Source organism: Pseudopodoces humilis, chromosome 24 (genome assembly GCF_049639895.1).
Source record: "Pseudopodoces humilis isolate 2021_Gansu_Grassland_sample_001 chromosome 24, ASM4963989v1, whole genome shotgun sequence".
NCBI classification, from domain to species: domain Eukaryota; kingdom Metazoa; phylum Chordata; class Aves; order Passeriformes; family Paridae; genus Pseudopodoces; species Pseudopodoces humilis.
The window spans coordinates 2,213,762-2,229,093 of NC_142223.1; the positions used below are offsets into that span (position 1 = coordinate 2,213,762).

Consider the following 15,332-nt stretch of genomic DNA (forward strand, 5'->3'; position numbering starts at 1 on the left):
ACACAGCCCTTCTCACCTGGAGAAGAATCCATTCCCACAAATGTTAATTGATGTGCACTGCACATGTTTTAAAAAAATTCTTTATTTACATTTCAAAATGTAAAAAAAAAAAAAAAGAAGAAAAAAGAGAAAAAGAGATGCCCATTGGTAAATAATTTCAGGAGAACTTCAAGAGCATGGATCTGGCCTGTGGAGAAGTCTGGGGCAGTGGGTGAGCTGGCTGGAATTGGAATTGCACGGAGCCAGCACAGGTCTAATCACTGGTAAAGGAACACTGAAAGGAAGAAGAAACAAGTCTGAAATGCTGGACAGCCATTCCCAACAGATCCTACAACAGCCAGGGGCCACACAGCAATTTTAAATGAATGCCAGTTGCTACACACACCAGCTCTCATCATGCACAGAACTTGGGAGTCCTCCTGGGTCTGCCTGCCAGGCAACTGCATCTACTTGTGAAGTTAAAAGCAACAGTGCTTGTTTCTCCCAGCTGATTTTCAAGGATCTTGACAAGTAGCTGATGTGGCTGTCTGACATCAAGCAATGCAAAACTGTTCTCTTCTCCAGTCAGATGGGAGACATGAGGGTGCAGCAAGGCTGTTCCTAAGACCTGGCTGGGAAATAAGCATTGTACCTATGAATGAAAAGCTTCCAGGCTCAAGCTGGGCATTGGCCAAAAATCCTGTACTCCAAACTAAAATTATAAAGAAGTCTGGGCCTGAGGACAACCCTAAAGGGGACACAACCCTTCAGGATAGCTCTGCAAGAAAAGGGACAGCTTTGCTAGCAGGCTTTTTTCAAAAGCCTGGACATGGCACCAGAAGTACCAGGGGAATGGAAGAATGATTACATTCCCTGTTGTCACTTCATCAAATAGCAAGAAGTCCCAAGGGTCTGAAGTGCTGCAGGTCTCTAAGACTTTATTACAAAACAGAGAACATTATGGGCAATTCCAGTTGCCTTTGGATATCATTTAATGGAAGGTCAACAATTTTGGTTATGTGCCTTTGACAGAGCTGCCTCCTGAAATTTGGAAAAAATCAGCAACTAGAAGGCTAATACAGCAGATTTTTGACAAGCTGCAGCCCAACACACTAAAATCTAGACAGATTTGTTTAAATACCTATGGTTTTTACAGTAAAGTGAGCAGACAAATGGAGACAGAATACTGTGTATTAGCCTGAGACTACTGGTTTAAGCAAAATGAAGCCTGAATAACAGTAAATAGTGGAAACATCTCCCTTCAGGTAAGGACAGTGGTACTTTTTTCAAGTTAAGGTAAGACTATGTAAGATGGTAATTCCTTGGTCCTTCAGTGGTGTTGGTCCTACAGCTGTGCTGAGCAAGAAGGCTCAAGTCCTCTCTTTCTCCTCTCCTTTTCTTGATCCCTGCCTGTCCCACCCATGGACACTCTGCTTTTTGTAGCTGTTGGAAAGTTCTCCACCTGCAGGTCAAAGTGAGGCCTCCCACCAACTAGACTGCCTGGGTAATGCCAGATGGATTACTGCTGCAATTTCCTTTCATCCACTTTCTAGAATCGAGGCTTCAAGGCAGCCTAACCCAATCCAAGAAAAAGCTCCCACAAACCCATCTTCCCCTTGACTGCAGCTGCAAAATCTTATCCCTGCTGTGCTGCCTCTGGTGTTAGTGCAGCTTGGAGGGAAGCCAGTTCTGGGACTTCAGCTGGCAAAAAACGAATGGTGTTAGAGAAGCACTTTCTGGTGTTTCACTGAGCTGAGACAGCTCTCTGCAGGTTCAAAGGAATGTGAGTATAAGTCAAGAGAAAAGTAAGGAGCAGAGCAGCACAGAGTTCATGGCACTGTGCCTGTGAAGACTGAGACTTACCACATTGCTCTGTCATTGCTTCACATTTCCCCACACTGAGAGATCACAACTGGCAACTTGGGTTTGTTATTGGGACCCGTAGGCACATTCTGGGGACAAACAAATACAGAACATTAAAACCTATAAAAGCAAACCCAGGCAGTGACAGGTACTGGAAGAGTGGCTAAGAGATATCTCTGTAACATGAGGAACAGGGAATTCCAGACACAGTTCTGAGGAGCAGAAAAGCACCATTACACATTTGGCAACAGGCCCAACCATAAGCTGGTGAATTCTCTCTGTAAGCAGAGGTTTGGGACACAGACCAGAGGCTGGTCCTTTGAACTGGATGGAAGGAACAGAGCAAAAGCTGGAGAGCTCCTCATGGAGATACTTGAGACTGCTCCAGCTTTTATACTAAAAGCAGCTGCCACAAGTAAAACAAACTTGTGTTCATACAGAAAGGAAAGAGAAGTGGCAAAGCAACCCTCATTCTGAACCTCCTGATGTGCAGGACTCAGCTGTTCTCTGAACCTCTAATTTTCTTTACTTTGGTCTTACTGCACTGATACCCAAAGCAGGCTCACCACAACCCTTCAGCAGATTATACCACGCTGTACAGCTCCTGCCATATGACCTTTTCTCAAAGCCCAACAGCTCTGTGCTTGCCCTGCTTCCTAGACTAGAGGCCCTTATGCACATTATCCCACGTGTGTCATGGAGCCAATGCTGGCAGTCTCAGAGAACTTGCTGCTATTTGTTAAATCTACTCATTATCCTGCCATGACACCCAGGCCTGATGCTGGCAGCAATCATCACCCGGATTGTATTTATCTTCAGCTTCTGGAAGCCCATCAGGAGATTAGTTTAATTTTTCTTATTAAACATGCTGATCATGGATCAGCAGAACTGATGATTTTGCATCCACTGAATAATCCCAGGCAATGGCAAAGAAGTGAGATGCTTTACGCTCTTGTCTGAGCTGCTGATGGAACAACTTTTTAATTCAGCCTCCTGAACAAATGCAAAGCAAATAAAGCCAAGAACGCAATCCCCGCTCAAAGACTATCACAGTCACAAGATCCTAGCAAATTTCCAAAGCCAACTCATATGACAGCCCGTGCTTCCACAGATTTCCTGCTACATTATAATGGTGACAACTGATAATGCCAGTTATCAACACTGGTATTCCCTGGTATCCTGTAAACAGCAGGAGGGAACAGGACAACTCTACTGTCTTGGGTTGCAATGCAAGATGTAACCAAAAGGATGTTAAAACCAGGTGGGACAGTGTTCTTTATCTCTCCCATGACCCATCCTCCCTCCAGGGGGAAATCTGCTGTTCATGGGCCATCGAGTCTCACTGCCGGACTGATAAAATTCCATCATCCCCTGGGAGATGCTCCACCCAGGGGGAGGAACCAAGCATTTCTACCTGGATATAATCAGAGACTCAGAACACCACAGGCAGCTTTTCTCCACTGGATTCCCAGAGGGAAACAGGACCCATCTACACCACCACTGGACCTTCAGAGGAAAACTACACCCTTCTACAGGATTACTGCTTCAGCAGAAGCACATCTGTCACTCCAGGAGGACTGCAGCCACCATTTATCTGGACTGCTACCAACACCCTGACCAACAGGCTGGCAGGCTGAATTCTGTCAGTGGGGTTTTTTTGTATTAGTGTATTTTTATTTTTATTTTCCTAGTAAAGAACTATTATTCCTATTCCAATATTTTTGCATGAGAACCCCTTGATTTCAAGATTATAATAATTTTGAGAAGGGATTCCATTCTTCCATTTCAAGGGAGGTTCCTGCCTTCCTTAAGCAGCCACCTGTCTTTTCAAACCAAGACATCTACTTAATCCTGTACATGATTTTGCAATGCAGACATTCACAAGGATGTAGCCATATTCAAACTTACTTCAATTTTTCTCATAACCAACAGCCCATCGACAATTTTACCTAGAATGAGAAAATTTATCCACATTAATATGGCTGGTTTTTACCTTTGTTCCCTCCCCAGCTCATCACAGGTACATGCATTTTTATTCTTCCTGAAAAGCCCTGTGCTGTGCAAAGTTATTGGGCACTTCAGGGCTTGTAACTGATCTCTAAAATCATAAAGGAAACAATCCCTCTTCAAACATTCTCCATATTCAGCACAGATTAAGTGCCTTTTCTCATCACAGGGGTGGTGTGTGCAGAAATTTGGGGTTTGAAACCACCAGCTTAAGACTGGCCTGGAACTCCTACAGTTCAACCAGCAGTAAACACAAATTAGCAGATGTGATTTCACAGAATTTCTGTCCAAAACTCTGCTGAAAGCTCAGCCCTCTCTGACAGTGGAGAAGAAAGGAATCATTCCACTCATCTGTGCCTTCTGCACTGGCACAAGGATTTGTACAAAAACAGTACACTGAACACTGATCTGGATTAAAGCTAACCCGTGAAAAAATGATTAATTTCAGCAGTGATCCATCACAGCATCAGGCTGCACCGATCCCTCAGCACAAGCGAGGAGGGAAGAATGAGCAGCCCACACCCAGAGGTGGTTGGGCACTGAACAGGCACCCCAGAGAATGATCACAGCCCCAAGGCTGCCAGAGCTCCAGGAGAATTTCAACAATGTTCTCAGGCACAGAGTGGGATTGTTGGGGTGTCCTGTGCAAGGTCAAAGTTAGTCTTGAGGATCCCTCTGGGTTTCTCCCATTTCAGAAGATTCTGATTCTCACTATTTATTTTAACAGCTGCCCCACAGGAATGTCTGTGAGCTGCCACTCCAGGACTTGTACTGCAGGTACTCACCAAATACAACATGTTTCCCATCCAACCAGTCACACTTGGAGCACGTGATGAAGAACTGGCAGCCGTTGGTACTGGGACCACTGTTTGCCTGGGGGTTGAGAATGGCAAAATACAAGTGCACAATTTCAGACTGGCCAGACACATAAAGGTGTTGCTCAAGACTTATTTTTCTTATTTTTAGCTTACTGCTACACAAACCAAAGAAAACAAGATGCACATCTGCAGGAGAGCACCCTGTGCTGGGATATCACCACCTCTGGTCACAGCAGAATGTGCAAGAGCCACGTCACCAGCTATTTATTATATTTCTACAAAGGTGTGTTCAATACAAGACTGTGCCGAAGTCCAGGCTCTAGAGCACGCCCCTGAAAAAAGGCTGAACTTTTTGGTGACAAGTATTTATTAGCTGCAGTGTTACCCTGAGGAAAACTGAATGCCAGAAACCAGGGCAAGAAAAAAACCCAGCTGATTTCTGGTTTTTTGGGAGGTTTCCTCAGAATAAAAATTAAAAATTTTCAATGATTGTGATGAAAAAAGTAACAACTGTATTGGCACAGGGCTCACAGGAACCATGGGATGCAGATGTGAAATTTTATTCACACCTAAGTACAAAACCCAGAGCTTTTGCATTCTGTTAAGAAAACATCTCTGCAACACTGAAAGCCACTTGTGATATTGACAACCAGGAGCTACTAAAGCAAGTTTCTGTCCTGATGAGTGAACTGGTCAAGTTTTGCTGCTGCAAGACTGCAAAGGACAGGGTCATTTTGGCTTGCTAGTTAATGCTAGCCAGTTTCAAAAGGATCTAGCTGGGATCCATGGTTTGACCCAGTATAATGACTTCAGAGCCATGCCACTTTAACACAAAGCTGGCAATACTGGAGTGAACCTCTTCTCTCACCCCACACCACAGTAGCTGCTTAGTTGTGCCGTGACACCTCTTTTTGGGCCATGTTTTCAAGATGAAGGAATAACTAACCCATATGATGAAATGGTCTAAACAAGTGGTTTTATGGGCAGAGCAGCTGAAAGAGCTGGGGTTAGAAGAAGTTGTAGACAGAACACTGAAGCACTGGCTCCATTTGCTTTCTATTCTAAAAGTCAGGGTATTGTTCCTACCAGACAATGTGCAATGGTTGCAGTTTCTCCTACTATGTTGAATAGGAAGGTCTGTTTTAAAAGATACCATGGTAACACTGCTGTGGCTTTGGAACTCCCAAATCTCTCTGTTTCATCCTTGCCAAGGTCAGTGTTTGATAACAGTATCAGGAAAGAAGAAAACACCACCAACTCACACAACTCACCACTGTATGAAAACTCTAAAAATTAAGCTCTTCTGAAAGCAATCAAGCCAAGCATGTCCCAGCACTCCAACAGGCAGCAAAGAAAGGATGCTACAGGATCAGGACCATTTTGTTACTCAACATTAACCCATAAGTAACTGCTTGACTAGTACTTACAAAGCAGACCCTGTACCAAATGGCAGAGATTCTGTTGTCCAGCAAGTATCCTATACATTTAAGAAAAGGGCACAGAGAAATTACCAAAACCTTTTTAGTCTGTAATATCATTATTTCATACTCACCATAGAAAGCAGGCCAGGAGCAGAGTGTTTCAGCTTGAAGTTTTCATCTGCAAAAGGACCTCTATATATACTGGCTACTCCAGTGCCATCTCCCTGCACGAGAGAGGTACCCAGTCAGCCACAGCATTTGTTCTGTAGCAATTGCTAAAGAATATTTCAATTTAAAAATTAATTTAAAATCTCCAAGCAAGAGGAAAGGGCAAAATGGATGTTGTATTGCCATTTACACGCACCAGCAGTGAACACATTCAGTGTTCCATTTCTGAACAAGAACAGCAACTGGTTTCTAACTACACAGTTCATTGTTCACCATTCATATGCTGGCAGAAGCCCATGCAGACGTTAAGCTTAAGTCCAAGCTTCCCAGAGTGGAGTGGAGGCTACAGATTGCTTGGTACAGACCCATCAGGACTTGGAAGTGAAAAGGGAGAAGACACAGCAGTATGGGCACATGCAGCTCCACATCTTCTGCTCTACTTGTCCAGCCTTTGTTTTCCTGCTGCTCTCTGTAGTTTACTTAAACTGTTGGCTCTGAGACAGAAACATACACCCTGTCTCAGGGGTCAGTGTGACTGTGCTTGTTCCCCAAGTGGCTTTGTAATAAATATAACATATAAATTCCAAATACTGGAACAATCTGTGAAGCTTGTTGAGATGCAGTGGAAGTAATATGGCACACTGGGACATCTAAGCAGTGTCACAATTAGCAACTACACCAGAGTGTGGTGTTGCTGAACCACCTGCTGTGTGGTCATTTCTCTCAGAGATTTTCATACAACCAAGTTCTATATTAAAAAAGCTTTATCGCTTCCCTCATGTTTTGAAACACTTCCAAAAACAAAATAATTTTATTGAGTCCTAGAACAGGGAAGAGATCCTGTGGCCCTTCAGCCTTATTCATATTCTGCTTATCCCCATGTCAGAGCATGACCACCATTGTGGGTGCAAAGTCTTTTCTGTTTTGAGACAATTTAGTAACAAAAGGCTAGTTTTGATTTAAATGACCTCTTATGTCACAGACTGGGTTCTGTACTTAGGGTCTATCTACAATGTGAATTGAAATTCACAGAGGATTTTGTCTGGAGGAGGACAACAGAAAAGGGAAGGAAAACAGGGGGAAAAAATTCAGGTTTTGAAAGCTTCCAGCATATTGCCAGGCTATTGTAGAGAGAAAGTATTTTGGAAAGGATGTGTGTTCACCCAAGGCTCCAAATTTGTCTTCAAGTGATTTACTGCCTGTTGCAGTAAGACAGCAGCAGTGCCATGAGGACACTTCCAGTTACTGCTGGATACCTCAAAAAAGAGATCCTGCAAATCAGCACAGACCATTGGAAATAATAGCATGTTATACCATAGAGGAAAAGGACAAAAAGAGTACAGGAATACATACATTTACGAAGTCACCTCCTTGGATCATGAAATCCTTTATTACCCTAAAGAAGTAAAACAACACTTAGTTCTCAGTGGCCAAAGGCCTCAAGAAGCTCAGTGTAAGGTGAAAAGGGGTTCTGCCTTGCTGTGCAACTGAAGTTAACAGTCTATGAATGCTGCAGCCTAAAATCTACAGCAAATATTAATTAGTGGTTGATATGAGGTCATTTAGGACTCATTGCTTTTGACCAGGGATAGTGGTTAGGTGACAGATGACATGGCACACCAGAAACAGGAGATTCCTCACGGTGGGGAGGACACAATCCCCACATCCCCCAAAACCACAGAACTTCATTAGCCATGATCCACAAATCAACACCACTAATACCTCAAGGCAGGTCACAAAACCCCATATTGCTCAGGCTACTATTTAGTGTCTAAACAACAATAAATCATTTACCTGTGGAAAGTGCTTCCTTTATAACCTATAGGGACACCATCTTTCCTGTAAGGAAGTGAAAAGGAGAATTACTGCAACCTACTGGATATCCCAACACAAAATTCTCCCAGCAATTCAGAGTCCCAAAGGGTTGCCCTATACATTAGCAGCTGCCTTGAAACACAACCAAGTGCCACAGCCTCTCAGCTGCTGCTGTTGTTGGAGGCAAAAAAAAAGCCTCAAGTGGGCTCTGCACATGAAATTACTCTGTTCCCTGCAACATCCACATCATCATCATCTTCACAGGATCCCATTGCAATGTGCAGCATGAGCAGGTGGGCTTTGCAGACAGGGCTTTTTAGAGCCACCTGGGCGCAGAAGAAGTCATATCCAAAAGGTAAACCTGTCATCTCTCTGAGTCTCCCAACCCCTCACAACTCCCTCAGAGCAGACTTGTCTTCCATTTTGTACTGGCATAACATGAAAAAGTTCAAGACAACACCTTTCTACATTACCCAGCCCTGTTTCTCCAGTGGCACACTTAAAGAACATTATAATCCACTTACCTGAATTCACCTGTACAAAACTGCCTGGCAAACAAAAAGACAGGAGAGTGTTAGGAGCATGTGAATTCTGAGGGCTGCACCAACTGGTGCACAGGATTTTCCTTATTGTGTCAGAGATGTTCCCAGAGAAACAGGAACAGGAAATGGCAACTCCTTCCCCCTGTCATATCCAAACATTTTCTTTGCTCTTTGTGGTGAGGAGGTCAGAGAGTGATCACCAAGGTTGTAAGAGACAAGTGAATGTGGGGCAGGCTCTGTGTTTGACAGAGACCACAGTATGTCCATCCCTCCGATGGAAGTGGGATTTCACATGGTGCATCCCTCAGTTGATGGCAGAATTGGGTGGCCAGGAGAGCTCCACCACAGCACAAAGCACTGCCTGTCCTAAATGCACGGAGCACATCAGGAGGCTTCACAGAAGAAGCAGAAGAGGACCCCTTCCATCCAGACAGTGTCCCCTGAGAGACCAGGATGCCACACAGCATCTCTGAGAACAGAGACACAAAGCAGGTGAAGCAGTTTGGGGCAGGTGTCAACTGTTTTTGCCACCAAAAGCCATTCCTGCACCAGAAAGCCTTTGCAGCTCCAGGCTGAGCTGCAGGAACGGTAGCTGCTCGTTACCTGAAGTTCTCTGCTGTTTTGGGTACAACATCGGCGAACAGCTCGATCTTCATGCGGCCGACCTCCTGAGGAGACGGGGACCAGGTGAGTCTGCCAGGTCCCCTCACACACACACACCCCGGGCACTCGCACAAATCCGGTCTCCTCATTCACCCCCATCGATCCCCGTCCCTCCAGGCCCCTCCTGCTCCCCTCTCCGGCGGGCCCAGTGACCCCACAGCCCCGCTCCCCGGCATCGCCCCTGCCAGCGCTTCCAGTCGCGGCCCCGCAAGGCTCGAACTCCCTCACTGCCCCACATCACTCTCTCCCCACAGCGCTCCGACACCCCCAGTTACCGCCGCAGTCCCTCCTCGGGCACCCCTACCTGCCCGCCGATGGTTACATCGAAGAAAACCACGGGGTTGTTTGGATTCGCGGCCAGCGCCGACATGACGAGCGCCGCTGCAGGAAGCGGAAATGGCGGCGGAAGCGGAGGCGGCGGCGGAAGGCGAGAGGGGGCCGGGCGGGCTGTGGGGCCGGGCGGGACGCGGGGCTGAGGCTGGCCGGGAGCTGTGTCCGCACTGTGTCCATGCTGTGTCTGGGGTGTCCGCGTGGTGCCCGGAGCTCCATCCTGCTGCGGCAGCTCGGGGTCCGCAGGGCGGAGCGCTGCCCGGCCCTCAGGGAAGCCCTGCCCGGCCCTCAGGGAAGCCCTGCCCGGCCCTCAGGGAAGCCCTGCCCGGCCCTCAGGGAAGCCCTGCCCGGCCCTCAGGGAAGGCCTGCCCGTTCATCTCGCTGCCGCCCTGGGCACACACCGGCTGACACATTTCCCTGCCCGGATAGGCAAGGAGGCCAATGGTACGTGGGCTGTACCAGCTGCAGTGTGGCCAGTGGAACCAGGGCAGTGACCACACACCTGGGCTGAGGCACCTCCAGCTCTGCGGGCAGTTCTGGGTGCTTCACTACAAGAAGGAAATGCGGGGCTGGAGCATGTTCAGAGAAGAGAATGGAACTGGGGAAGGGTCTGGAGGACAAGGAGCAGCTGAGGGAGCTGGGAGGACTCAGCCTGGAGAAGAGAAGGCTTGAGGGGATCTTCTTGCTCTCCACGACTCCCTGGCAGGAGGATGCAGTCGTGTGAGGGTCAGGTTCTGCTCCCAGCAAATAAAGGACAGGACAAGAGGGACTGGCCTCAGGTTGTTGCAGGGGAGGTTCAGGCTGGACATCAGTAAGAATCTCTGTGGAAAGGCTCATCCAGCCCCAGCACAGACTGTCTGGAGTAGTGGTGGGTTTAAAAGGGTTTAAAAGCCGTGTAGATGTGGCACTTGGGGATGTGGTTTAGTGGTGGCCTTGGCAGCGGTGGGGGAACAATCGGTCTTGATCTTCAGGGTCTTTTCCGCTAAGTCCATGATTGCAAAAGTTAGGTCTGTGCTTGTTTCCAAGGTTTGATCAGCTGAACACTGTGTTTGGGAGGTTTACAGGACGTCCTTCAATGTCCTGACTGTGCTTGAGCAGAAGTCATGCTTTCTCTGGCAGAAGGATGTGCAAGATATGTGAACAAGTGCACTGCAACTTTTCTGCTTGGAAAGAGACCTTTCCTGGATGAGAATCCTGATTTGGAAATTGTTATGTATGCACACAATGGCTGAGTGCAGCTGTTTGAGTACAAGCAGTGCTGTAGCTGGGCTTTGCCCTTGTGGCAAGAGAAGGCTCCAGTGTGAAGATCAGCCCTGACTTGGCTCATATAGAACTGGGCTGGTCCAGAACACTTTTCTGCCACTGACAGGCCAAAATGGCAATGCCTGCTTTTGGTGAACAAAGGTGATCTGTTTCTACACCTTCAGCCTTGATTGGTGACAGTTTTCTCAGGGCATTTCCTAATGACTCTAAAGATAATTTTTGAGTGTCTTATTGCTTCCTGAAGGTGAAAATCCATTCAGTGGTTTGCATTGCTGAATTGTGTCCTTCAATGTGTCCAAGCTGTGGTTTTGCTTTAAAAACCCCTGCAGTTCATCTGAAGATGCCTTCTTTTGCAGGCCAGGGATAGGCAATGGTACAAGATGAATGATGCCTTAAGACATCTCTCTGCCAAAGTACATGTTTACTTTTCTATGCCAGGAAGGAACGAGTGTGAAAGGATGTTCAGAATATACTCTCTCCTGTTACTGTTGCTGTTCTTCTCTGATGGGTTTTGGTTTTTGTCATAGGAAAGAATGACTGTCCAGGTAAGTTCTGTCTGTCCTGCAGTTTGACAGGCCCTTTTTTCTCCCCCGCTGTCTGGCACTAAACCGGGCTTGTTTAAATTGCCAGATGTGTGCTCTCTGAGAAGGGCCAGCTGTGAAAAGGGGCAAAATGGGCATCTGAGAGACTATAAAGATGAGTCACTGCTTGAAATGGACAGACATGGCTGGAAAACCGTGATCTATTTTCCAAAGCCTTGTGCTGCTTCAGTTTTCTGCGTGTCATATCAAATGTTCCAGAAAATGACAGGCCTGAAAGCCACGAGGAGACTGCAAGAAATCAAGGAGGTGGAGAAAGCCCACACACACTGAGGAGGGGGAGAACCTGAACAGAAGCCAGCCAGACATTCCACCTCCCAGGAAATGCAGGACACCCTCACCACCAGCTGGACATGGCCATGGGAACCTGCTCAGCTGTTCCCACAGGGAGAGAAGGATCCTCCTGATGGGGGAAGCTCGGGGGAGGACAGTTCAAGAATGAAGGGAAGGAACTCCAGAGAAGGGAACTAAAAAGTAGCAACACTTGCAACACTGCAACAGTTGCCTCACTCTTTGCCAGCCCCTTCAAGTTCATGGCTTCTGTAGCGACCTGTTCAGCACTGGTCACCACACTTCCCAGAATAACTTCCCAGGGACCACCAAAGGCTGCAGGCTCAGAGGAATGTTGACCATTAAACCTGACATTTACGATTGAAACAATGCAACCATCCCAGTCCCAAGTGGTGCTTCTGATTGTTCTGGGGAGAAACTACACACATTTCCAGAAAAATGTGCAGAAGATTTTTGCTTTGTGAAAGTTTGGTGTAGCTTTTATAGTTTGTGAAGTGAGATATCTTTCAGCTAGGAATCCAGCTTATCTTGCCAAATTTCACTTCAGCAGTAAGGTGTTTCTTGACAGTCGGCAGGTGCCAGACTAATGTTAACCAAAATAATTCATACAAGACACCATGTGCTGTTTGAGTTATCTGACCAGGTAACAAGCTACAGGTAAGTTTTTGTGGGGTGTGAGATGCCCTGCTACAGGGGGAAAACCAGAAAATGCAAGTTTTGTGGAGTTTATGTTGTTGAGCCTGGGGGTAGGGGGTTCTCTGTGCTGCAAATGTGGCGAGTGCCAGGCCTTTGCCAAGTGCTGTGCCGTCCCCAGGTGAGAAGCTGGGACACCCCTTGGCAGTACCAAACTCCCTTGGCAAATAATCAGTTGAAATGCTCAATTTTTGGCAAAACTATTTATTGGGGGATCAGTGTGAGAAACAGAGCCGGTAGCATCTGGCGCAGTATGTTCTGTTGCAGCCCTGGCTGTGATCCCCACCAGCAAGGCGCTGGGTTTTGGCGGTTGGGGTGCCTGAGGGTGAGGAAGAGGAAGGTCTCTTGCAAGCTCTGGGCTGCTGGAGCGTGTGCAAGGGTTGCTGTGGGGTCTCAGTGGTGCTGGGAGTGCCACTGGCTCTGTAGTAGGAGGAGCTTGCTGAGTACTGCAGGGGCGGCCCAGCCCAGCCTCCGCAGCCCAATCTCCAAATCCCTGGAGGCTTGGGGTCGTGCCACATCACCAGAGCTCTCTGTGGTGGGGAACAGGGGGGAGAGCATGGGGTGGGAGTGAGTGTTACCTCCTTTTTATGGGGACCTCGGGCACCTGGGGACATGTGGCACCAGGAAACCCAAGCACGTAAGGGACCCCAAGCACACTTTGTCCCGGAGTGCCCGTGCCCAGGAGCCCCCTCCCTGTACCTTGGCACAGGATGAGCTGCAGCATCTTCCAGGTAGGTTCTGTTCCATGGTGCCACCAACAGCTAGGCTGCCACTGCAATGGCTGTACCGTTTCATTTTACTGGGAGACCCCAGCACAGTCAAGTGACGGTCGGTGGGCTCCATCTGGGGACACCGGTGATGCTGACAGTACTGGCTTCCACAGTGGGTGGGGCTGGGGGCTTGGCAGATGTTCTGCTGATGCTTGTCAGCAGTGTCCCCAGCTGGCTCAGCCAGACTCAGCCCATCCATCTGGGCAGTGGCCTTCTGGATGCCTCCCTGGCTGGCAGGGATGAAAGCACTTTTCTCTGTGCTAGGGAAGATCTCAGCTATCCTGGAACCCTTACAGGATGCCCTCAAGTCTTCCTGACTGAGCTGGTAGTACTGGGTGGCCTCAAAGCTGGCCTTCACCTCCTGCATGGAGATGAAAGGATGATGAAGGGCAGCACTGGGTGTGATTCGCTCACGTGAGTCCCAAGTGAGCATCCTCTTGACCAGCTCCACCATCCTGTACAGATCACAGCGCTTGGCCAGCTCCTCCTGGTCAGGATCAGGCATCTGGCAGACGTTCACCACTGCCAACTGATCCAGTGAGGAAAAGATATGTTCCCTCCTCTCCATGGGCTTTGCCATCACCTTCCCTGGTGGTTTGAGCTGCCAGGTGCCTGTGGAACATGGCACACGCTGGAAGAAGGACCGTGTCTTCTGGGCAGCGCAGAGCAGCTCACCCCGGGGTAGCCCCAAGGTGGAGCAGATGTAGCACACCTGCTCATATTCATCACTGCCAGGGTAGAGCGGCCAACCCAAGTGAAGCTCGGCCATCACACAGCCCAAAGACCAGATGTCCACCTTCTCACAGAAGGGTAAGCCCAGCAAGATCTCCGGTGCCCGGTAGAAGCGGGTTTGGATGTAGGGCTCCTGGACATGGCAGACCTCAGGGAGGAGGATAGCCGAGCCAAAGTCAACAAGCTTGATGCGAAATGGATAGCGTGCATGGTCCACCAGCATGATGTTCTCTGGCTTAAGGTCAGCATGGATGATAGAGAGCTCCTTCAGCTTGACCAGTGCCACCAGCACCTGTGCTGCGATGGTACGGATGTGTCGGACTGGCAGCGGTGAGAAGTTGTTCTGCTTTTGGAAGTCAAAGAGGTTTTGCTGCAGCAGCTCGAAGATCAGGTAGGTCCAGACCGTGTCACTGAAGGACTCGAGGAAATGGATGATGTGAGAGTCCTTTGTGTCCCCCTCCCGCAAGGCCTGCAGCAGCCTCAGTTCATTCTTCACTATTTGGCCATTGTGATCACAGTTCTTCAGGATCTTGATGGCCACCATCTCCCCAGTGCTCCTGCACTGCCCCTGGATCACCTGTCCAAAGGTCCCCTTCCCCACCATGGCCATTATATCATAGCACTCAGCACCTACCACTAGTGTCACCATGGTGGGTTGGCTCCTCATCAGGGGCTCGGGATCCTCCAGCTCAGCACCCAGTGGAGACTGGAGACACCTGACTGTCCCAACCCTGCCTCACAACACCGTGTGTTCCAGCATCACCATGACAATACACGATGTCATAACAGAAACAACCTGGGTGGAGGAACCCCCTGAAAACCAACAGTGACCCCCAGTGTGGTGTTCCAAGCTCCTCAGCAGCCTCGCTGTGCCTCCCCAGCAACAAACCTTCCCTCTTCCCAACTGCCCCTGCAAGGGACACAAGTCCCCCTCCACTTGTCCCTGACAGCCCAGTGGCAACAAAACATGGGAAAAAAGGGACTATGGGGAGAACAGAGGACATCCAAACAACAAACCACAGTAACTTAATGCCAATAAAACTTCTCTCAACATACACACAATATTCATCCCTTAATTACGAGAGCCAATCCTCTTATTCCCCATCTGTAACGGGTAGGAAAGGCAAGGGAAGTCAAAGTGGAGGAAGGCAAGGCCTGGGAAGAAAGGAGTGAGTGAACTTAGGTGCTGGGTGAACTTTGAGCCTCACCTGAATATTCCTGCATATCAATGATTTTCTGATAAGGATTACACCTATATTTATGTGGCTGTAGGAGTAGAGACCTTTAACATTCTTAATTGACACTAGAGCTCAAAATCAAGTTGCTTACCTGTAAAAAAAGCCAAAAAACTAAAGATAAAAAATTTAAGTGGCTCTAA

At 48.1% G+C, this 15,332-nt stretch overlaps 2 protein-coding genes and 1 long non-coding RNA gene across 3 annotated transcripts; 1 reads left to right on the forward strand and 2 right to left on the reverse strand.

Annotated features, from left to right (window-relative positions):
- Positions 1-64: 64 nt before the first annotated feature.
- On the reverse strand, positions 65-9,661 carry PPIH (peptidylprolyl isomerase H). The gene is made up of 10 exons (XM_005528291.3): positions 9,581-9,661; positions 9,217-9,281; positions 8,596-8,619; positions 8,051-8,095; positions 7,610-7,652; positions 6,220-6,312; positions 4,635-4,722; positions 3,751-3,791; positions 1,843-1,931; positions 65-274 (listed from the first exon to the last, which is right to left on the reverse strand). The coding sequence occupies exons 1-9, from the start codon at positions 9,644-9,646 to the stop codon at positions 1,863-1,865; spliced, it is 534 nt and encodes a 177-aa protein (XP_005528348.1). The 5' UTR covers positions 9,647-9,661; the 3' UTR covers positions 65-274; positions 1,843-1,862.
- Positions 9,662-10,832: 1,171 nt separating this feature from the next.
- Positions 10,833-12,133, forward strand: LOC148182607 (uncharacterized). Its single transcript, XR_015774492.1, has 2 exons — positions 10,833-11,414; positions 11,500-12,133. It is a non-coding gene; the product is annotated as an uncharacterized LOC148182607 (long non-coding RNA).
- Positions 12,134-13,037: 904 nt separating this feature from the next.
- On the reverse strand, positions 13,038-15,006 carry HIPK4 (homeodomain interacting protein kinase 4). Its single transcript, XM_005528392.3, has one exon. The coding sequence runs from the start codon at positions 14,619-14,621 to the stop codon at positions 13,038-13,040; it is 1,584 nt and encodes a 527-aa protein (XP_005528449.3). The 5' UTR covers positions 14,622-15,006.
- Positions 15,007-15,332: the final 326 nt, after the last annotated feature.